At 44.8% G+C, this 21,535-nt stretch overlaps 8 protein-coding genes across 8 annotated transcripts; 5 read left to right on the top strand and 3 right to left on the bottom strand.

Annotated features, from left to right (window-relative positions):
- Positions 1 to 797: 797 nt before the first annotated feature.
- On the bottom strand, positions 798 to 2,470 carry EAE98_002433 (uncharacterized protein; the record flags this gene model as incomplete). Its single annotated transcript, XM_038950053.1, has 2 exons — positions 798 to 1,470; positions 1,518 to 2,470. 2 exons carry the CDS (start codon positions 2,468 to 2,470, stop codon positions 798 to 800), a joined length of 1,626 nt encoding a protein of 541 aa, XP_038813792.1.
- Positions 2,471 to 2,731: 261 nt separating this feature from the next.
- Positions 2,732 to 3,514, top strand: EAE98_002432 (uncharacterized protein; the record flags this gene model as incomplete). The annotated part of the gene is made up of 1 exon (XM_038950052.1): positions 2,732 to 3,514. The coding sequence occupies one exon, from the start codon at positions 2,732 to 2,734 to the stop codon at positions 3,512 to 3,514; it is 783 nt and encodes a 260-aa protein (XP_038813791.1).
- A 202-nt stretch (positions 3,515 to 3,716) lies between these two features.
- On the bottom strand, positions 3,717 to 4,520 carry EAE98_002431 (uncharacterized protein; the record flags this gene model as incomplete). Its single annotated transcript, XM_038950051.1, has 2 exons — positions 3,717 to 4,349; positions 4,410 to 4,520. 2 exons carry the CDS (start codon positions 4,518 to 4,520, stop codon positions 3,717 to 3,719), a joined length of 744 nt encoding a protein of 247 aa, XP_038813790.1.
- A 738-nt stretch (positions 4,521 to 5,258) lies between these two features.
- Positions 5,259 to 6,806, top strand: EAE98_002430 (uncharacterized protein; the record flags this gene model as incomplete). Its single annotated transcript, XM_038950050.1, has 5 exons — positions 5,259 to 5,333; positions 5,387 to 5,458; positions 5,512 to 5,997; positions 6,200 to 6,716; positions 6,769 to 6,806. 5 exons carry the CDS (start codon positions 5,259 to 5,261, stop codon positions 6,804 to 6,806), a joined length of 1,188 nt encoding a protein of 395 aa, XP_038813789.1.
- A 2,436-nt stretch (positions 6,807 to 9,242) lies between these two features.
- EAE98_002429 (uncharacterized protein) lies at positions 9,243 to 11,011 on the top strand (the record flags this gene model as incomplete). The annotated part of the gene is made up of 4 exons (XM_038950049.1): positions 9,243 to 9,365; positions 9,426 to 9,496; positions 9,549 to 10,704; positions 10,763 to 11,011. 4 exons carry the CDS (start codon positions 9,243 to 9,245, stop codon positions 11,009 to 11,011), a joined length of 1,599 nt encoding a protein of 532 aa, XP_038813788.1.
- A 1,294-nt stretch (positions 11,012 to 12,305) lies between these two features.
- Positions 12,306 to 13,202, top strand: EAE98_002428 (uncharacterized protein; the record flags this gene model as incomplete). The annotated part of the gene is made up of 1 exon (XM_038950048.1): positions 12,306 to 13,202. One exon carries the CDS (start codon positions 12,306 to 12,308, stop codon positions 13,200 to 13,202), a length of 897 nt encoding a protein of 298 aa, XP_038813787.1.
- A 390-nt stretch (positions 13,203 to 13,592) lies between these two features.
- EAE98_002427 (uncharacterized protein) lies at positions 13,593 to 15,197 on the top strand (the record flags this gene model as incomplete). The annotated part of the gene is made up of 1 exon (XM_038950047.1): positions 13,593 to 15,197. One exon carries the CDS (start codon positions 13,593 to 13,595, stop codon positions 15,195 to 15,197), a length of 1,605 nt encoding a protein of 534 aa, XP_038813786.1.
- A 1,325-nt stretch (positions 15,198 to 16,522) lies between these two features.
- EAE98_002426 (uncharacterized protein) lies at positions 16,523 to 21,355 on the bottom strand (the record flags this gene model as incomplete). The annotated part of the gene is made up of 2 exons (XM_038950046.1): positions 16,523 to 18,145; positions 18,191 to 21,355. The coding sequence occupies 2 exons, from the start codon at positions 21,353 to 21,355 to the stop codon at positions 16,523 to 16,525; spliced, it is 4,788 nt and encodes a 1,595-aa protein (XP_038813785.1).
- Positions 21,356 to 21,535: the final 180 nt, after the last annotated feature.

The raw sequence follows: 21,535 nt of genomic DNA, 5'->3' as shown, positions 1-21,535 counted from the left end.
TATACTTATATATTGATTCACGTATTGGTACTGGCGTTTGAGCATATTTTAAAGATAGCTTTACCTAGCTATATCTTGTTAGTTGTACCATAGCTTTACCTATTAGATAAACTATTTAGTATCAGATATCTGACAGCTTCACACTGCGAGCTATCGAGGAGAAAAGCACAAAGAACAATGTATGATAATGAATATCTCTAGCTTTTAATTTGCCATTCCATTCATTCCGATATACATTCGATTTGATCGTTAATTGTACAGTATATGAACAAATTTCCTTCCTCCCTCAGTGTGTGAAGGTTTTTTCTTCAGGAATCTTCTTCTATCGAGCTTCCTTCCTTCCTCCCTCTTTCTTTCTCCTCCTTTCTCCCTTCACTGTCCATTGAAAATCGTAAGAGTGGCGTTAAAAGGCATCGTCGAAGCTTAGTTCAGACGAGACGAACAAATAGATAAGTTTTTTGATTTCATTAATACACACGCTTTGACAAGAAACTTGTCAATTGGTGAAATGTGAGTCCCTCGCTTCCTGGAACTCCTTTTGATCTGGGGGGTGGTTTTGGTTGTGTGTTGTAATGTGATGTAGCGTGAGATGATGTACAAGAGGGGGAGTTGTGAATTTATATGATCGATGGGTTGAAATAAGGACCCAGATAGATATGAAGGGATGACTTGCTTTTATGGAGGAAGACTGGAAGCGCTATACTACAAGATAGTGATGAAATAGACGAGGGATGATATAAGCTTTTGTGAGCCTGACGCCGTGACAGAAAGTAAAGTAGGAGATAAAGAGGAGATTCTCATATGTAATCTCTTCCGCTCTTCTGCAACTCAATGAGTCTCCAACCTCTCGTCTCTGGATTATTAACATCTTCCGCCACTCTTGTAACACCGATCGCATAGGTGACCAATTGTACCTTATCTTCCATACCGGCAGCTAATTGATTCGTCTTTGCGTTTCTATATACGTGAACTTCTTGGGTTCTGCAAGTAATGATGAAGACTGGAATATCATTATCCAACATTCTCGCCGACAGGACTTCAACATGTCGGATATCGAGGATGCGACCATCAGATTTGAGACCAGCAGTTGTGTATTGTTTTGAAAGAGCATCGTAGACGGAGAATTGGGCTGCGGAAAGCCAGAGTTTGAGGGTTTCGGTGTCGCCTTTTACATAGGCATCGAGAACTTCTGGGAGAATGTATTCGCGCATTTCGCGGAGGAAAGGTTCCATTTGGAAGGAGGGGTCCATTTCGCGGAATTTCTTAATTACTTGGGCGGTTTCGTTCTCGGCGAAGAACCCAGCAACTCGATCAGATATGCTGCGGGCAGTTGAGATCAAGGGATTTTCGGATTCGTTATAGACGGTTTTCATGGAGAATAAAGATTGCATGACACGATTTGAGTCGCGGAAATCTCTCCAAGCCTCTTTGTATGCTGAGTCTTTGTGCAGGGTGACATTTGTTCCAGCGCTGCAATTGTTAGATGTGGGAATTGATGTGGTGAAGGTATCACTTACTTTGGATCTTCTATTGGGACCTCCTTGATTTTGCCGGTGGTACCCTCTTGCAATTCCCGCAACTCTCTTGCTTTCCGCCTCTCTTCTTTCTCAACCCATCCTCCATACCTCGAACTGCTTCCATCATCAATCACATTCTTAACATTCTTATATGCCTCCGTTTGTCGGATTGGTTGTGTCGCCTTGTCAAGTACATTGGCTGTAGCATTAACAGTAGTTCTCACACCCTTCACAACTGGAGTTTCCCAAGTCCAAGCAGCTCCCTTACCAACGGCGCCTGCGGTAGTCTTTAAAACTTTGCCTGTTGTCGAGGTTACTGCTCCAGTGGTAGTTTCGAAAGCTTGTCTGGCACGCTTGACATTTTCGTTCTCTGTAAATTGATGGGCACCTTCGGCCAATTGCTTGGTAGATTCATTCCATTCTTTTGATGCCTTGAATTCGGTTTGCAGGGTTTCGGTGAAGACTTGCCATGGAGTTTTGTCTCCGTGGGGTGGTGGGGGTGGAGGGGCCTCTTTGGATCCTTCTTTTTTGCCTTCACTGCCCTCTCCTTCTTCCTTGGTCTTATCCTCCCCGGAAGTAGATTCTGAGTCTTTAGCAGATTCCTTTTTGCTAGGCTCTTCCTCTGTAGCTTCTTCCTTCGCTGCTGGGTCTGCTGGATCTACTGGTTTTGCCTTCTTTTCTTTGCCTAGTATCGAGCATTCATGGAAATGCCGCGAAGATGCTGGGCATGCTACAGATCTAATTTCTTCTGGAAGGAATCGTGATCGTAAAGGCGCAGGATATGAAAGAGTCGCAGGTCTCGAAGATCCCGCTGTAGAAAATTGTAAACTTCGACTTTGTTGAACGATCTGGCGACGAAGGGTGGAGCCATTGGATGAAGGTCTCGCGATTGACGACAGATGAATCTGTTTTCTTGTGGGCGTCCTAGTCGCCGCTGTTCGTAGCCCGTTCATATTGACCGAGAAGGAGAGTATAAATTATTAAAAAGCTACTTCAAAAGATACAAGACTTGAAATAAATTTGGTTTCGCAAGGTTATCATTGAATGGCGGCGATTTGAACATTTTCTCCGATCGACAAAATTTCAAGGCTGCAAGGGTTAGTGAGCGAAGCGGAACAACCCAGTCCGAATTCAACTTTCGACTAGATTTTGATATCAAAGCCACCAAGACTGCCCGCAATATTGAATCTCCGGATTTCGATATTCATTCAATCATGAGTCGGACTCTTTCACGGCGAGTTCTGGCTCAATCGCCTTTCGCCTCCATTTCCGAATCTGCGAATATCACTCAAACCTTACCCCTCCGATGTTTGCGACCTTTTTCGAGTACACCAAATCAGAAAGCTGAGGGCGACAACAAGCCTCTTCCCGACTATGTACCTCACAATCACTCAACCCTGAAGACTGGTGGAACTGCCGGTCTCCTGGCTAGAGCTAAGGCTGCTAGATCCACTTCGCTGAATCCAAAGGCTACCAGATCCGCAGCAGCAGGAGGAAACTTGGGCATAACAAGTGTTTTTAAAGACATGATGATGCTAAACCAGCAAGATCGAAAACGACCGGGCTTGCTGGATACGACAATTCCTTCGGATGGAAATTTGATTGGGGAACGAATCGTTGAGGAAGAACCGCATCACTTTCACGTTTATGCTACAAGACATAATACCCATATCACACTCACAAGACCAAACCGGGAACCGATCATTTCATTATCGTGTGGAAACATTGGATTCAGACATTCGGGGAGGAAACACTATGATTCGGCTTTCCAATTGGCTTCACTGGTGATGACGCAGATTCATGAGAGGGCTATTGGTCGTGATATCCACAAGTTGGAGTTGGTTCTGAGAGGATTTGGTGCGGGGAGAGAGGCTGTTACAAAGGCTCTTTTGGGCACAGAAGGTAGATGGTTGAGAGGAAAGGTCGTCAAAGTTACGGATGCTACAAGATTGAAGTTTGGTGGTACAAGAAGTAAGAAACCAAGAAGATTGGGTTAAAAGGGGAATTATGGTGGTAAAAAAAGACCGCTGTGCATAATTGCAATATGATGTGTAAATCTGTACAATAGAAGAATCATGGCATCATGAAATGGTATCATAAAATGAACCCTTGGCGCCAGTCCTTCCTATCCTTCCTTATCCTTTGCCGAAAACGCCTGAAAAAGCCTGTACCCATATATCCTTCCAACCCAAATTCAATTTATCTCCTGGCCGTAGGTGCCCTCTCTGAAAGGGGAACTACTCTGCCTGATGTGTCTCTAACATCTTTTCCCTTTCCTTTTCTGGCCTGAAAGTCCTCATCACAACTCCATTCTGTCTCATCGCCTAAATCTGGTCGCCCATCATCCATGCTATGTCTTGCGCTGCTCAACAGAGCCTGCTCATCATGGTATTCATCAACAAGCTCCCCATCTGCAGTTTCGTAGTCTGGAGGTGTGATCCATTGTTTGGGAACCATGCACGGTAATGCGACTCCGATACTAGCAGCTCTATTCAACCATGGTGGCCCAGACTGACCAGTAAGTCTCTCGCACATATATGCTGTGAAGTGGTTGCAATTTCTTGTAAGGAGATTATACGACGTTCCTTGGAAGATAGCTGAAGCCTCCTTGATAACGGCATCGATTTCAGCTTGAGGAGAGAATGTGAATCCTTGGACAATCTCGCATCTGAAAGTTCCTCCGGGCGGTTCTACTCTTGGGGTTTGCCAATACACTCCCGTGTTTCCCTTTTTATCGTGTCCTCCAAATGCGTATTCTCTGCCATTTATAACAATTCCACTATGAAGTAAGGACGTACCGAAACTCCAAAGAATTGAAGAAAGTTTGCCTGCCTGATCGCGAAATCCGTGTCAGCAATTATCAAACTAAGAAGTTGTTCCATGGACACTTACAGGAAGGAGATCGTAAACATTGATGACTATTTCAGTCTTGTGGAGGGAAAGTGTCGATCTGTGACTGGAAGAAGAAATTCTCGAGCTCTTCTTACTTGAAGAAGAAGACATAGTTGTCCAGGTTGAAGAAGATGAATAGAATTAAGAACTTGATGGTTGGAGAAGTCAAGACCCAAGAAATGGTATATTCCAAAGATGAATTGCCTTGGCTTTGTACCACAATGAATGTATGTACTTTATTCGGTATCCCCTATTTGCTTCCTTGTCTTGAACATGAATCAGATTCAGATTCAGATCCAAATTATGGCATTCATTATCGAGATTAAGTTGAAGGTTTACCTGACTGTCGGGGTGACACTTGTATCTACAAGGTATATCATCATAGGTCTAGCCATCCGTTCGCGTAACGATTGGAGGGGCTCCACTTTTGCTGTCAATAGCCAATCAAGAGTACTGCTTAGCTAAGTCGCCCCATTATCGACGGCGAAGATTGATTCCGATCAATGGACGTGATCACATGATCTCAATAATCCTCACCCCTCATTTATTGGGTAATTTTCCAGCGCGCGCACACAAGAAACTTCAAACGAAAGATTTTTTGAGTAATTCAATTCGTCCCTTCACCTCCATACAAATTTCCATTTTCGCGGTCCGCACAAGGCTGGCTGCATTCATCCCACCATCACGACGTCTCTCTTACCTCTTCAACGTATCTCTCTTTCTTATCAACCCACTTTGTTCACCACAGCAGCAAGTTCTGCTTTTATAAACAAATACAACAAGAGCCTACTTAACTGTACGGTTCTATTCATAAATCAAAAGAGGTCTTACGCAAAAAAGAAGAGCAGAATGCCTCCAAAGAAAGTCGTCGAGGAGAAGAAGGCGTTACTGGGTAGACCTGGTAACAACTTGAAGAGTGGAATTGTATTTCTCTCTTCATTCTAGTTGTCTAAGACATGAACTGATTTTAAAAATAGGTCGGTCTTGCAAATGTCGGCAAGTCAACACTCTTTCAAGCTATTACCAAGTGCTCCCTTGGTAACCCCGCAGTAAGTTTCAGAGCCCCGAGTCGATCATGTGTATCAACGTTAACAACATCCAGAACTTTCCTTTCGCAACCATCGATCCTGAAGAATCTCGAGTTATTGTTCCTGATGACAGATACGACTGGCTTTGCGAAAAGTACAACCCTAAGTCCAGAGTGCCAGCACATCTTACAATTTACGACATCGCCGGTTTGACTCGAGGTGCATCCAAGGGTGAAGGTCTTGGAAATGCATTTTTGTCCCACATCCGTGCTGTCGATGCCATCTTTCAAGTTGTCCGTTGTTTCGATGATGCCGAGATTATTCACATTGAAGGAGATGTTGATCCTGTCCGCGATTTGACCATTATCAGTGATGAGCTCCGTATCAAGGATATCGAGTTTGTTGAGAAGGCACTCGAAGCTCAGAAGAAATTGACTAGAAGAGGTGGTCAATCACTCGAGATGAAGAAGCTCAGAGAGGAGGAAGCCACTATCGAAAAGGTTTTGGCTATGCTTAACGATGGAAAAGATGTTCGAAAGGGTAACTGGTCACCGAAAGAGGTATGTGCTCGATTTTTTCTACATTTTCATAAATCCTTAAATGATGACAAAGGGCCATGAGGCCTGAATAATCCCAGCTCGTCGAGTACCTCGCATTAAATGCAGAGTGTATTCTGAGAGAAAAAACCCGTTCTGATACTTTGATACTCCATCACTGTCTTGAATGATACATGAAACTATATACTTACTTCATTTCTTACAGATCGAGTGCATCAACCCTCTCTTCCTTTTGACTGCCAAGCCAGTCGTGTACCTTATCAACTTGAGTGAGAAGGATTACATCAGAAAGAAGAACAAGCATTTGGCAAAGGTTATGGAATGGATCAAGGAGCACGCAGCTGGTGATCCAATTATGCCAATCTCCATCTGCCTTGAGGAGAGATTAACCCAATTCGCGACTGAAGAAGAAGCCAAGGAGGAACTCAAGACCTTGGGTGTTGAATCCGCTTTACCTAAGATTATCACCGCCATGAGAAAGGTTTTGGACCTCGGAAGTTTCTTCACTACAGGTACAGATGAAGTCCGTCAATGGACTATCAGAAATGGTACCAAAGCACCACAAGCTGCAGGTGTCATTCATGGTGACTTCGAGAAGACTTTCATTCAAGCTATCGTATATAACTTTAACGTGCTCAAGGAATTCAATGGAGATGAAGCTGAGATCAAGGCTAAAGGAAAGGTTATGACTAAGGGCAAAGATTACGTTGTCGAAGACGGAGGTAAGAAGATTAGGTTCAATTCTGATTTTGAATCATTGCTGACTCTGTGTAGACATCTTATTGATCAAGGCCGGTGCCGCAAAGGGCTAGATATCTTATATCAAAATACCAATTCAATGAAGTTATGCCAGTTTTTCAGTCTTGCCTCCCTTATTGCCAGCATGTGAAATCATAAAGTTGTCTTTGGCTTCAAAAAAGGATTGTCATTATATTTTATTTGCCACCAGCAAATGACCTGGTAGTGTCACTCAGCATCATGAATCCGAATCGGGATTTCAGCCGCACCATCGTTGACAGACTACCTCCAAGAATTTTGTTGCACTAGCTCACTGCTATTCGTTTCAAAGTTTCGTCATCTCGCAAGTAGCGGTATGCTTGCAATGAATACAATGTGTGGCTCTTCTCGTAGCGTAGCTCGACCTTTAGAGCACTGTGACAGCTCATCCTTCCTAGATTGATTATCACTATTCTTCTTTCTTTTTTGATAGAGCGAAGTGACTCTTGCGCCAAACATAATGACGATTGGAGCATTATTTGGCCAACATCTTACAGCCTTGAGGTTTGAGAGCTTTCATGAACCATCTTCTAGTTACTAGAGCTAAACTTAAAATAGACTTCCGAGCTTCCGAGATAATTATCAGTTTCCAAAAGGTCGGTTAGAGGTTTAACGTGCACCAGAAACAGTTCTTCGTGGAAGTCTGCAGTCCGGGTCTCTAACAAGACAATGAAACTTCGGAATGACAGCTCATCTTGTTATCGCGGCCTGGTTCACGAATTTGTGTGGCAACCGACGGCTGTCATGGGAAGCCGAGAAAATTCGCTGGCCTAACTCGTCAATCACTGTAGATTATCACTCCATGCACATATTGTATAATCTCAACTAACTCACTCTGAGCTGTAACCGATTGAATCAAAGCTGAGGACGCTGAGCGGTGTGTGATTGCCAGATTTCGCAAACTTGAAACTTTGAAAAGATTTTTGATTCACTTTTGAACGGAAGCGAGAAAAGCTAGACCTGAGTTGGGTTTAGCTCCTACTGAGCTAGCCCACCTAGTTACACGGTATGCTTAGTGTTATACGTGATCGTATTAGTCCGTGTGTATGCGATGAGCAGCATCTGATAAAGCTTGATATTCAGCTTGCGCAAAGTAACGTGCCACGGCTATTATACTCTAGGTTCCTGTCAATGACTTTTGATAATAGGGTCAGGGTTATCTGCATTCACTGTATTCCTTTGCTATCGGCCAATGAAAGATTCCAGGTCCCTGGAATAAGTCAATGGTGATCTGAAGCTACAGATGCACGATAAGTCCCTTCTTGCGACTGCTTCGATATGTGAAATTTCATGCGTCGATGTATTCCATCCGTGATTGGAGGATACATAGTAATTCAAGTAATATTCATTTCTTGAGTTCGGGCTCATCCGATTTCAAGGGAGCTGAATATTACATCACTTTCATCCATCTCAGCCCAGTGTATTCAATAGTCTGTCAATACTCCATCCAAATAACAAGCCATGGTTTATACTTTTGGATTGAATAAGGGTTATTGTATAATACATCAAATTCTTTAAAACACTTTTACGTAGCTTTATAGTCGAATTAGAAAGTTCAAGATTTATCACTGGAGATATTACACATTTTCATGTGAATCTTTAATTTGTTCGACTTATCTGAACTCTTGAATTGTTAATTTGGTGTGTTGGGGACTTGGGTTATCAAAGACAGACTGTGTAGTTCTCAATGGCTTGAACTTGGTTGCTTAACTTTAAAAGCCTAGTTCGCGCCGCAGTCCAAATCATTGGACAGTGGATACACTGTCTCGATCATCCCGTGCTGTTGGCTTACATTCATTGTTCGAATTGTCGTAAAGTGACCTACAATATATCTGCCGTTAAATTTTTGCGCCTTCCTCTAAGGTCCCGCGAAACTCAACTGAGATTCTAGAGTTACGAAAGTGGATCCCACTCCTCGTCTCGTCGATCATTGCGGGTTTTCCTTGTTCAGCTCTTCTTGACAACACCTTAAACTGCTGATCGGTTCCGTCCGTCACCTTCGCCTTAAACATTCCATGCGAACCCTAAAGTCAATCTCTAGAGTCTTTCATCAAGAAGAAGTAGGTCTGAACTTACGCAAAATCCATAATTCGATAGACAAAGCTGCAGGGGAGCCTTATACGCGAAAGTAATCAACAATTTTCTCTTGATCAACACGAGTACTTCCTACTAAGTTTCATGCCGTGATGTACGTACAGCTTCCCTCGAGCTTTCCTCGCCTTATCACTTGCGATTGGACCGCTGTTTGGCATCTCGACCTCTAGATGCTGCCTTATCATCGTATCCTGCGTAAGCTCCTGTCTTTAGATCTTGCATTATCATCTCATGCTGCATAAGCTCCTCTATCATCTCACCGAACCTCCCTTGAACATTCACCGATTTGCCTGCCTTTAAGCGACCCCGAAAGTCTTTATATCACCGCCTTCCTCCCACATGTAGACATTGACTTCAAGCACAACTACCTTTTCAAGATGGAAGCGAAACAGGTTTCTCCTACCATGGTGCCCCAAGCTGGGTCAAGCAATACGTCGCTCGAGGGAAGCTCACATATTATACTACAACCACGGCCTAGTAACGACCCAAATGACCCTCTCGTGAGTTGAAAGCTTAGCCTCCCTGCGCATGCTAAGTAGCTAATCTCATCAAATTGTTAGAACTGGCCACGATGGAGAAAGCATCTGAATTTTATATTAATTTCCTATTATACCTTGATGGTATTTTCACTGTAGGTGTTCTTCTATTACATAGATGTGATACAGAAGTACTAAAGCAAGCAGAATCGACATCGCAACTGTGACCTGGGCGCCAGTGAATGCCGAGCTTGGTTTCAGTTACGCCATACTCAATGACGCTTTCGCTGCTGGAAACGGGGCGTTGTGTATCGGCGGGTTTTTACTCGTTCCGTTTGCATTGAAGTTCGGACGACGACCAGTTTATATCTTCAGCACCGCAGTTCAATGTGGAATGAGTATATGGTACGCCAGGATGCGGACCGTGGCAGAGCTCATGTTGATTAATCTGTTAAGTTGCACGGTCGGTGCATTAGCAGAAGTGATGGTTCAGATGACAGTGGCTGATATGTTTTACTTTCATGAACGAGGACTCGTGAATTCTATCTACTACTGGTTCATGATCACCGGAGCTACTCTATCACCTTTACCCGGTGGTTTCATCACTTCGAGCCAAGGCTGGCGCTGGGTGTGGTGGTGGCTCGCTATATTGCTTGGAGCAGGCCTTGTTGTGTTTATTTTCTGTTACGAAGAGACAATGTTTACCCGTCCAACCACTGAAACTGAACAAGTCTCCAGCCAGCCGGAAAGCAAAGAGGCAGTCAACAACAACGACCCAGAGGCACTAAACGTCGCTCCTCAACTCGGAGAGGTCATAATTGATTATTCAATTCCCCAAAAGTCTTATTGGCAAAAATTGGCATTGTGGTCGAACTCACCAATGCCACTGAGTCAACTTTTCAAGCACACTTACCAGCCTTTCTTGGTCATATTCACCATACCGGCTGTCTTTTTCATGTCACTTCAATATGGAGTCTTGATTTCCTGCATAGTTCTTCCAGTCACCTCCCTATCATCATACATGACACTTCCCCCATATGAGTTCAATCCTACTCAGATTGGATTGATGGGCCTTCCACCTTTCATTGGTGCTAGTCTAGGGACTTTGATTGGTGGCTTCTTGAGTGACTATGTTTCTCTTTACCTCGCCAAAAGAAATGGCGGTGTCTTTGAGCCTGAGATGCGTCTTTGGATTTCTGTCGCCTTCGCACCATTTGTCCCAGCGGGTGTCTTTATTTTCGGAATTGGTTTGAACAACGGCGCCAACTGGCTTGTACCGGCCTTTGGGCTTGGAATCATTTGTTTCGGGGTTCTTCCAACCAGCAGCGCTGCACTTACATACCTGACCGATGCATACACAGATGTGAGTTTTCTTCTTTTTTGAGCCTCGCACAAGCAATTACTGACAGTAAAATTTACAGATCATTGCCGACTCAATTATGGGTGTGACTTTTGTCCGCAACGCCATCTTGACAATGTTTATTTTTGTTCTTCAGCCCTGGACTGATAGTGTTGGATTGACATGGGTCTATGTGACATTTGGAATCATAACTACTGTTATACTCGGTGGTAACATTGTGTTTATCTACTTTGGGAAGAAATTCAGGATCAAGACTGCTGCCAGGTACGCAGGTTTTAGTGATCGAAAACCAGAGCACACAGACGAATAGTGGGGCCAGAAGATTTATGAGTTCCATGACAAACTTCCGACTGGAATTTAATAGTCTGATTGATTCAATAATTTTTAACGATACCATTTTGCATTTTAATAGAGAAGAGTTTCACAACACATTTGAGAGCTTATAGATATGATTGTTTCATGTGTGATTCGAAATTTCGATTGTTTGATTTGACAGCGAATATCAAAGAGATAGCAAATCATTTGTGTCCCGCGTTTTCCTTTCTACAGGAGGGGGACTTATTAGAGTTTCGAAACTTTAAAATTTTAGCGTTGCGGGAGATGCAAGCTAATGGTAGACGGTGACAGGGGATGCGGGAAGAAGAGGAGCTGAATGAGGGGGCAAAGCTAGCCGAATTAGACTGCAGGAGACGGAGACAGATAGCCGAACCAAACTAGAAGTGACGAATCGTTCAGCAAGCACTGACTCGAGTACATTATTGAAGAAATATCAAGCTTTTAGTTTTTTACTATATCGTACAGTTCGTTGAATACTTTAATTTATAAATACACTTTCAAAAGACTTTGATTATTAGTCCAATCGGAAAGCTATTCGCAACGCTTCGAGAATTCAAAGATTTCCTCGAAATTGACCAACTTCCCTAAAAGGTTAAAGCGTTTTATGAAATAACTATTTTGAATTAATTTTACGCCGTGAGTCCTGTCCGATTTCTAAATTTTAATCCATGTATATGATAATGATGCTGAATTTTTGAGGAGTTCACACGGGCAAGGGTTTGGAATATATAGATTTTGTCACTACATATATAGCTGGCTGAAATTTTTCCATGTGAATATACTGTAGTTCACCAAGCGCGAGAGGTGATTGTACTAAACCAATAAGGTAAATTTGCAATTATCAGGTGCACTATAGATCCATGGTAAAATCAAAATGCTTCAGATGATTACTGAAAATTCACTTGACCGATCATTAAATTATTCTGCATAGGTACCCAAGGCCATAGAGTCGTGACAATCCTGCACAAAAAAATCAAATTCAGTGACCGTATTGAAATCATGCAGGTGCGACGCGTCAGAATGAAAGAGAACAACTACGTGGTGCATGCATACCACCAAGATAAGCAGTTGCTCTGATTCAAGTCGTTATCACATCTGTAGTGAGAGCAGTCACAAAGACCTGCATATGTATGCTTAGCAAAGTCACTGACGTATACTTACTCATGATTCCTGAGACCGGACATAAATAGAGATCTCTTACTCGTTGAGAGACATCAGCAATATTACCATCCCCGTGCAATTCCATCTTCCTACCCTCTCTATTCAGAATGACAGTCAGTGTCCCAACCCCTTTCCGACGCATTAGTGCCAAGGCACCCGTCGAGGAGATCCTCCAGATGTTCCGCGAAGACGGCGGGATTGTGGTGGAGGATTTTTTCACCCAGGAACAAATGGCCAAAATCAACAAAGAGGTAGACCCTTTGTTGGCCAAAATCAAATGTGGCACACACCGAAATGTCGGAGAGGAAGAGTGGATTACCCAATTCCACGGTTCCAACACTCGCCGACTTAGCAACCTACCTACCATCAGCAAAACCTTCCGCGAGGAAGTCCTCAACTACGACCTATTGCACCAGATTTGCGAGGCAATCTTCCGCAAGGAATCTGGAGACTACTGGATGTGCACAGCGCAGGTAATCGAAATTGGTCCTCAAAGCAAAGCTCAAGAGCTACATCGCGACACAGCCGAGTTTCCCGGATTGACTAAGTTGGGTCCCCGGATGGATGAGATCCAGATCAGTTTCTTCACTGCGTTGACCGATTTCACTGCTGAAAATGGCGCCACTCGTGGTATCCCCAAGAGCCACCTAATGGAGGACTATGAGGATTGGGGCCGAGAGGAGGATGCCGTTCCCGCCGTTATGAAGACTGGCGATGTCTTCTTCTTCACAGGCAGGCTTTGCCACGGTGGCGGTGAAAACCGTACTGAGGACTTCTGGCGTCGCGGAATCTCCCTGTGCTTCCAAGCTAGCTACCTCACACCGGAAGAATGCTATCCGCTTATGATTCCTCGTGATGTTATAGAGAGCATGACCCCACTGGCACAAAAAATGTGTGCCTGGCGCTCTCAGTACCCAACACTGGGAGGTGGATTGTGGCAACACAATTACACCGAGGTTGCCGACCAGATTGGACTGAAGTCCAACCAGCCATTGAAGCAATGAGGTGGGAGGGTAGAAGCACAATGATAGATGTAGTATGTGATAGGCTATAGGAGATACAACTGAATATATGTGCATAAATTACTTCAAATTTGATTCGAATTGCATTATCGGCTTCTTCCTACTTGAAATGTATTTAGCGCAATTAGTAAAATGCTACGTCCTGCCTTGGGGTGGCGATTGAACCAACTTACTAGTCTGCAGGTGACAATGCAGTTCTTGCATCGAAGCCCATAGTTCGTACATAAACGCTAACTGCTGTCAATGCTTGTAACCTGTCAAATAAATATGTGGCAAGATTCCTAGGAGGAAGTCATAGACTAAAAAATAAATCCATCTCTTTTCATCTCAACTTCACCACCATTCCACACTTTTCTTCCCTCTGCTAGAAACATGGCCGTAATTACAAACAAACCACCAGACTATGATATTATCATTGTAGGGGCTGGTTTTGCCGGAGTAACTCTTCTTTATCATCTCCGAAAACAGGGTCACCGATGTCTTGTGTTAGAAGCAGGATCAGATCTGGGAGGAACGTGGTTTTGGAACAGATACCCTGGCGCACGAGTCGACACTGAAGCTCCATTCTATGCTCTATCAATTCCAGAAATCTGGAACAACTGGAAGTGGAGTGAGAAGTTCCCCTCGCAGCCGGAACTGAGACGATATTTTGCATACCTTGACAAAGTATTGGGATTGAAACAAGACATTCAATTCAACACTCGGGTAACGCATGGTCAGTTTCGGGGCGATAGATGGCACACAACTACTGAAGACGGCAGTCAGTTCACCAGTCAATTTTTAATTGCTTGCCCTGGACCCGGCACAGTACCACACATCCCCTCTTTCCCCGGACTTGAGTTGTTCAAAGGAACAGTGGCTCACTCCTACGAGTGGCCAGAGGAGGGGTTTGAGCTGAAGGGCAAGCGAGCCGCGGTCATTGGCACAGGGGCCTCTGGGTTGCAGATAGTGCAAGACTGGGCTAAACGAGCAGATCATCTTACTGTCTTCCAACGTACCCCCAACACAGCCCTACCTATGCACGGAGAAGGTTGGCTCCAAGATCCCAAAATGACCCACGAAGAATTCTGTCACTATCGCCGTACGCATCTTAGCGGCGTGAACTATCAATTCGCACCAACCAACACATTTGATACAAAAGATCCAGCTGAGCGACAAGCCTTCCGCGAGCATCTATGGAAGACTGGCGGATTTCCTTACGTCTACGGTAATTATAAAGATGTAATGATCAACCGTGCCGCAAACCGAGAGATGTACGACTTCTGGGCTCAAAAGGTCCGTTCACGCATTGAGGATCCACGCAAACGTGATCTCCTGGCGCCTCTGGAGCCTTTACATCCTATGGGTGCGAAAAGACCTACCTGTGAACTTGACTATTACGACCAGTTCAATCGGTCCAATGTTGATCTAGTGGACCTGCGATCCACTTCCATTGACTCTTTCCAACCGGACGGCCTCACCACCACTGATGGTCAATTCTACCCTCTCGATATCATTGCCCTAGCCACAGGTTTTGATATGATTACTGGCGGACTCACTCATATGGGGCTTCATAGTGTCGAAGGAAAGCCTTTGAAGGACGAGTGGAAGTCCGGCGTGAAGACGTATCTTGGAATGACCATCAATGGATATCCCAATCTATTTTTTCTAGCAGGCCCTCAGGGTCCATTGTCCTTTTCGAGTGGACCTATCGGTATCGAGGTGCAGTGTGGGCTTATCTGTGATGCGATTAAACAGCTACTAGCGCAAGGAAGCACTGTTGTTGAGCCCACTGTCGCTGCACAGGAAACTTGGAGTCAACACGTAAAATCTCAATTCGATGGAACGCTATTCCTCGATTCTCCTGACTCGTGGTTTTTGGGTGGAAATATTCCTGGGAAGAAACGCGAGTTGCTTACCTACGCCGCCGGGTTGCCTCAGTATCAAATGGACTGTGAGAAAGCTTTCAATTCTTGGGATGGATTCGTATGCAAGTAGTTAATGTTACCCGGGCATACTACATTGATTCCGCTACCTATGTCATCACATCTGTCAACACAGCTTCTTAAACTATATATAGAAATAAGATAACATCAGAATATCGGAATAGAAATTCATCCTCTCATCTCCACGTTAGTAGTATTTAATATACCCAATCGACATCTTCTCTCTCTTTGAGACTAGATTTGGTGCCTAATTTCGTGAATCCAACATTTTCGTTTTGTTTTTTCTTGATACTCTCTTGCCATGGTCCGATTGGAGGGCATGAGATTATTCTAAAGCGGGCTGCGACCATTCATTGGATGACTATCTTAGGTGATCGGCGTTCAAATATGCCTTTCAAGATATGACGACGCTTACATAGGTTAGAGGAGTCTCGAGGGAATGTGATGTAGTTAGTGAACCAGGCAGTGTGGTGTCAAATACCAATCCACATTGATTAAAATCAGGAGGCAAGCTCGGCAAGAAAAATAAATGAAGAAGCAGGGCAGGCTACATGCAGAGAATTCTTGAACTGGTACATCGTAATACAACACAGACCTCTTCCATCGATGTTTTCTTTTTTCGTATCAGAGATTGGCTAATCAGAGTTCTTGAGGCGACCGAGGTACACGCTCTACGTAACCGAAAAAAGCGGCGGAAATTGATCACTATTTAAAAGAACTCCAACAACTAAGATCTTTTTTTAATATAATATTAAATAATAAAAACACTTAATAGTAATACAGAAAAGACTCAAATTTTCATTTGCTTTTTTCAAATTTCAATATTTAATTTGAAATGAATTTATAATCTATTAAAAAATATCTTTGAAATGGTTCTCAATTTCCGCCGCTTTTTTCGGTTACATAGAGACACGCTCCGAGGTCTAGCTAGACGCGGAAGCCGAATACCAAACCTATATATTCTTTCAATGTTCGATATCAAATCAAACAACGGTCACTCAGACTTGAACATTAATACAAAATTTGATCTTTTGATCTCTTATAACGTTGGAAATTATGGCAATATTATTATTCCAAAATATAATAACCTTACCAGTCAGGACCTCAGCGTCTAGTTCTATCCATAGAAGTGATTCCGTCTTTCCCTTTTTTTTCGTTCAGAAACAAAAATGACTAATCGGCATTTCAATGAACGAGACTGATATACTAATGTTGTAGTTAACGTCTAACAAAATCAAGACGAAAGAAAGCTAATTCCCAAAAATAAACTTTAAATAGGTAGTCACTTATCAAATGAAATTTGACTACGAAAATGCCAAGATTTCTCCGAAGAAATGTGGGACACAAACCCTGCCTCCCCGCAAACTCACAAAGATTTCAACTTCTCCTCCTAAAGCCCCCAGGAAAGTCTTTACCAGACCAAGTCCTTCCAAGATACCCAAGGTCTTGCAAGTATTTTACATTTAGTGTAACGGCGTGAGCCATGACCCGCTCCATCTCTTCCCAATTATCGGCGTCAGTCCACACAGGAGCCGGACTGCTAAGGAGTCCTGGGCCCATCGTCTCAATGACATTTATAACAGGCCAACATGGATGCTCATCACCAAATTCGGATAAGGATCCATTTAGCTTACCAAGCCAGACAGCATAAGTCTCGCTGGCATGCAAGGGAGTATCAAGAGCAGCATTGACCGCCTCCCAAAAAGTCCTTACCCGAATTCCGTTCAGCATTTTTCTTTGCCTCCTGATCACCGTGGGGTTAATCAAGGCATTTACAGTCATCTCAGCAACATCTTCTGCCCTAGAAACGTAAATCCACTCCTCGGGCTCGGGGTAGTACTCGCCCACGAGCACACATGCGCTAATGAGTCTCCAGATCAGGTCATCGAGGTTAGCCGCATGACCATGACTTGGTCCACCAATAATTAAAGCCGGATTCAGGATGCCAAGTCGACTCCCTGGTATTCCCTCTGATTTTTGCAGTGCTGCCGTTGCTGCTACGACCTGCTCGGCGATCAATTTCGATTGTCCGTAACCGTTTGTCTCGTGCAGCTTTCGCTGGAGTGTGGATGTGGAAAAAACAGTCTCCTCTTCAGATGGATCCCATTGCGCACCTCCGGATATATACTCCAAGCGGGCAATGTGTGGATTCCGTGTCACTATCGAGACTAATTGTGTAGTAGAATCTACGTTGGCTGCTCGGAGCTCAGAGTAGCTGTACTGCCAGTGTACGAGAGCTCCGTTGTGAATGATTCCAGTAATCTGAGATGCATTGGTGGGTGCATAGGATCCTTCGAGCTGTCCCCACTGGGTGCTTTCGAGGCCGAGTTTTGGTTTGGAGAGATCTCCTAACCAAACTTGGATTTTGGAAGAATGTACAGCCTCATCCCACCACCCGGCTTTGATGGCTGCAGCGCGCACACGCTCGAGTCCAGTAGCTGCATCCTTTGCTCGAACAAGAAGATAAGCTCTTTGGAGAGAAGGATTATATAGGAGTCTTTGGAGAATGGCAGTCCCGACATAGCCTGTTGCACCTGTCAAAAAGACGTTATGTATAGCGGAGGGAGGCGTGGGGCCAGGTGCAAAATGGTATGGGATCCCCTTCTGAAGATCACGAAGCATGGGTTCAACATCTTCACTCTCCATTATTTCTTCTTCGTTTGTGTCTTTCCGGGATTTTAATTCTTTCACCACGATGGCCAACTCAGTGAGCAGCATGGTGCGAGGAATCCGACTTAGTGGTAAGAGAATGCCAAAGGTGCGGTTAATCGCGCGCACAAACGAGACCATGCGAATTGAGTCTAGTCCTGCTGACACGGGAGCGAAATCAGGAGGATTCTCTGGGTCTTCAATAGACCCATCCGGCAGGAAAGGTTCCAGTAGCTGGCTAAGTTGTCGGGCTACAGTATCAGCAGCCGGAATTGTAGCTGTTGCGATAGTTCTTCGCCATGGCGAGAGATCTTGTTGTTCTATCCACTGTTGAAGTCCCTTGCGATCCGTCTTACCAGTCAGTGATAAAGGGAGGCGGTCTGTAAAAACACATACGGCCGGCACCATATATGGAGGTAGCATTGCCGCAAGTTGCCGCAGGGTAGTGGCAGATATATCAGGGAGATTTAGTACCTTCATCTCTTGCAAGCTATCGATGTTGTGGATGTTGCTGTCTTGGACGCCCCCTAGTTGTGATATGGAATCATTCTTACACTGAGCAATTAGAACCAGCTCTGTACGGCCATTGCTCTTGATGATCATCACGACAGCCTCTTCCAACCCTTCGATTTTTGTGGCAGTGGCTTCAATTTCTCCAAGCTCAATGCGCTGTCCATTCAATTTGACCTGATGATCTTTACGACCAACAAAAATCACAGACCCATCTGGTGCAAATCGAGCCAGATCTCCAGTTAAATAAACTCTTGACGCCCAGGGTGGTGTAGCTTCTGCAAAAGTTTCATATGGAGATACCTCAACAAATGCTCTTTTCTGGGCATCTGCATTGTTTAGATATCCTCTAGTGACGATAGGGCCTTGAATCGCGAGTTCTCCTACGAGCCCCACTGCCACCAACTGACTGCAATTATCAGGATGCACAATCACCATGCGACAACCGACAGGAGAACCAAAATTCAAGGGGTTCACTGATGGATGTAGCGGTGGAGTCAGCGCCGCGGTGACACAACATTCGCTGGGACCATAACTATTGTGAAACTGAAAATGGGGTATTTTGGTCCATCGTTTCAGCTGCGCCGCAGTTACAGCCTCTCCACCCAGACGCAACTCCTTTAAATTCGGGACCTCAAGCGGGTCCAAGATGTTAGCTACTGATGGAGTAATATCAATCACGTCTACCTGGAACCGAGAGATAACGCCTGCTAGTGCGGTGAGAACCTCTTCCTCTCGCGGAATGCATACTACTCCTCCCACGAACAGTGGTCCCAACATGTCCGCAATTGATGGGTCGAAACTATAGGTCGCGACTTGCAGCATACGACGATTGCGTTGGAACATACCCTGCATAGCCTGTGCATGGAATGCAGTAGCAACTTGACGGTGTTCTGCTACCACAGCCTTTGGAGTTCCCGTGGTGCCAGATGTGAAAACGGCATAGGCTGCATTATTCGCCGCAACACCAGGGGATAAGGAGACATCTATGTGATTCGTGGGCTGCTCCTGTAGCAGCTCTTTCCGCATCACAGAATCCAGGCACAGTATTCGATTTGCTAGGCCGGATACTTTGGATTGAAGAGCTTCAGAGCAGATAATTAAAGGAGCTTGTACCACAGAAATCATAGTCTGCATGCGAGCTACAGGTAGTCCACTATCCAGCAGAACAAACGCACCGCCCGCCTGAAGAACTCCGAGTATGCTTACCAGAGTCCAGCAGGACTTCTCATAGGCTATAGGCACCAAAATCTCTGGACCCACGCCAGCAGCACGGAGACGTCGAGCCAACAGCTTCGACACCGAGAGCAATTGACTGTATGAAAACTCGCCATCCCATCCACAAACGGCAGGACTATCTTCCCACTCGCCCATAACTGAACGCTGCTCAATCAACGTGTGAATGCATTCCTCGATCAAGTCGATAGGGGTTGAATGCCACTGCTGCATGATCTTAGCATCATTCGCGGTCCACATGTCTAGTTTTGATACAAGAGATGTTTGATTTGATGGCTGGAGGATCCAATTTAGCACATGTATAAATTTTTCAAGGAGTCGTTCTGCTTCCCAGCGTCCCATGACGGCCTTGCTGTAGGTGATTACATGGCGAATAGAATTTGAGCCGAGAAAACATTCAAGTGACAGAGGATATTCCATGTAATCATCTCGTCGGTCATCCAATATCTCATGGATAGGACTGTCATCAACTTCTTCGGGCTGTATCACCAAAAGACTTTGAAAGCGGGAGGCTTGCGCTGGCCCGGAATCCCCCAGGGAGGAGATGTGTGCCAAACCAACATGTTCGTAGGGTAAACAGTCTCCATATTGCGACTGTGTAGCCGATAAAGATTCCTTCACGGTGGTAGATTCCTCCAGTTGCAAACGAAAGGGAACAGTAGCAATTGTCGGGCCGATGATGCGGGCGACATCTTCACCCGCAATTGCGGCGCTTCTTCCCATGCTTACTACCCCAAAAACAACATCGGAAGCTTCATTATAGCGTGTAAGGACAATACCCCATGCTGTCTGTATGGCCGTTGCGGCAGTGAACCCGAGATGATGCTGATTCTGGCCCCATGTAGATTCCATCGAAACATGGGCCTGATCTCGTGACTCGTCCGTTGCTAGAGGCCGGGGAAATGACTGTCCCTCAAAGCCATGCAATTGCTGGCGCCAAAAGCTCAGAGATTGACTCAAATCCATCTGCGCCAGATATCCAGCAAAGGATGAAAAAGGAGGGTGAATAATTTTTGGATTGGTTGGATCTTGATAAGCATCTACCAACGCGTTAAATATCAGCCGCTGTGACCACGCATCGTAGACAGCATGGTGGACACGCCATTGAAGTCGTCCTGGCTTTATCCAACAATAGAACAGAGGCTGTCCAAATGGGGGGTTGCTATTACCACCTTTCGCCTCTTCATTCATTGTGCTGGTTTCTGAGTGAAGTACCACTTGATAACAAGTACCATCAGAAAGCTGTATAATCCGGCTGCGAAGTGCTTCATTCGCCTCGACCACCCGTTTCCAAGCAGCCTCTACCTGGGCAACTGGCCAGTCAATCGGTACTTCAAAGCTTTGTTGGGCCCAATATAGGTCATTCTGTTGAGCTGTAAGGACCACAAGACCAGTCTGCATCGGTGTGCAGGGAAATAGGCGCACTATCTCCGACTCAGAAATGTGACATTGTTGCACCGCTGAGGAGAGAACCTCGTGCTGCCGAGATTCCGGGATTTGAATGAATAGGGTAGAGGCCGCGTCTTCGGGGCGTTCGATTTCTTTCACTTCTTGTAGCGATTGTTCCAAAACAGCTTTTACCATCTCCGAAAATTGAGGATGACGAAGCATTAGATTCACGTTTAGGGCTATTCCAGCTTGCTGGACCAGCCGCGCTACTTTTAGGGCATCTATAGAATCTCCGCCTAGGGCAAAGAAGTTGGAGTCGGGCTCAACATCTTCATCGTCTAGATCGAGGATCCGACACCAGGAATCTTTGATGAGGTCATGGGGGGATTTAATTCTAAGCACCGAGGTTTCGCCGATGCTTCCCATAGTGAGTAACCGTGTGCGGACTGAAAGGAATTCTGAAAATGATATGTAATTTGGGCAAAAAATTGAAAAGGGAGTGTCTATATATATATTTCTCTGCTCTGATCGGCAATTCAATGTACACATTGGGCATCAATCAACTCTTTGTGCATTGAAATGATTCCAGGTTACTTGCACGAAAAA

This window comes from Botrytis deweyae (genome assembly GCF_014898535.1).
Source record: "Botrytis deweyae strain B1 chromosome Unknown BDEW_004, whole genome shotgun sequence".
NCBI lineage: Eukaryota > Fungi > Ascomycota > Leotiomycetes > Helotiales > Sclerotiniaceae > Botrytis > Botrytis deweyae.
The sequence above is the reverse complement of the archived record's forward strand: the minus strand, read 5'-3'. Positions and strand labels throughout refer to the sequence as shown.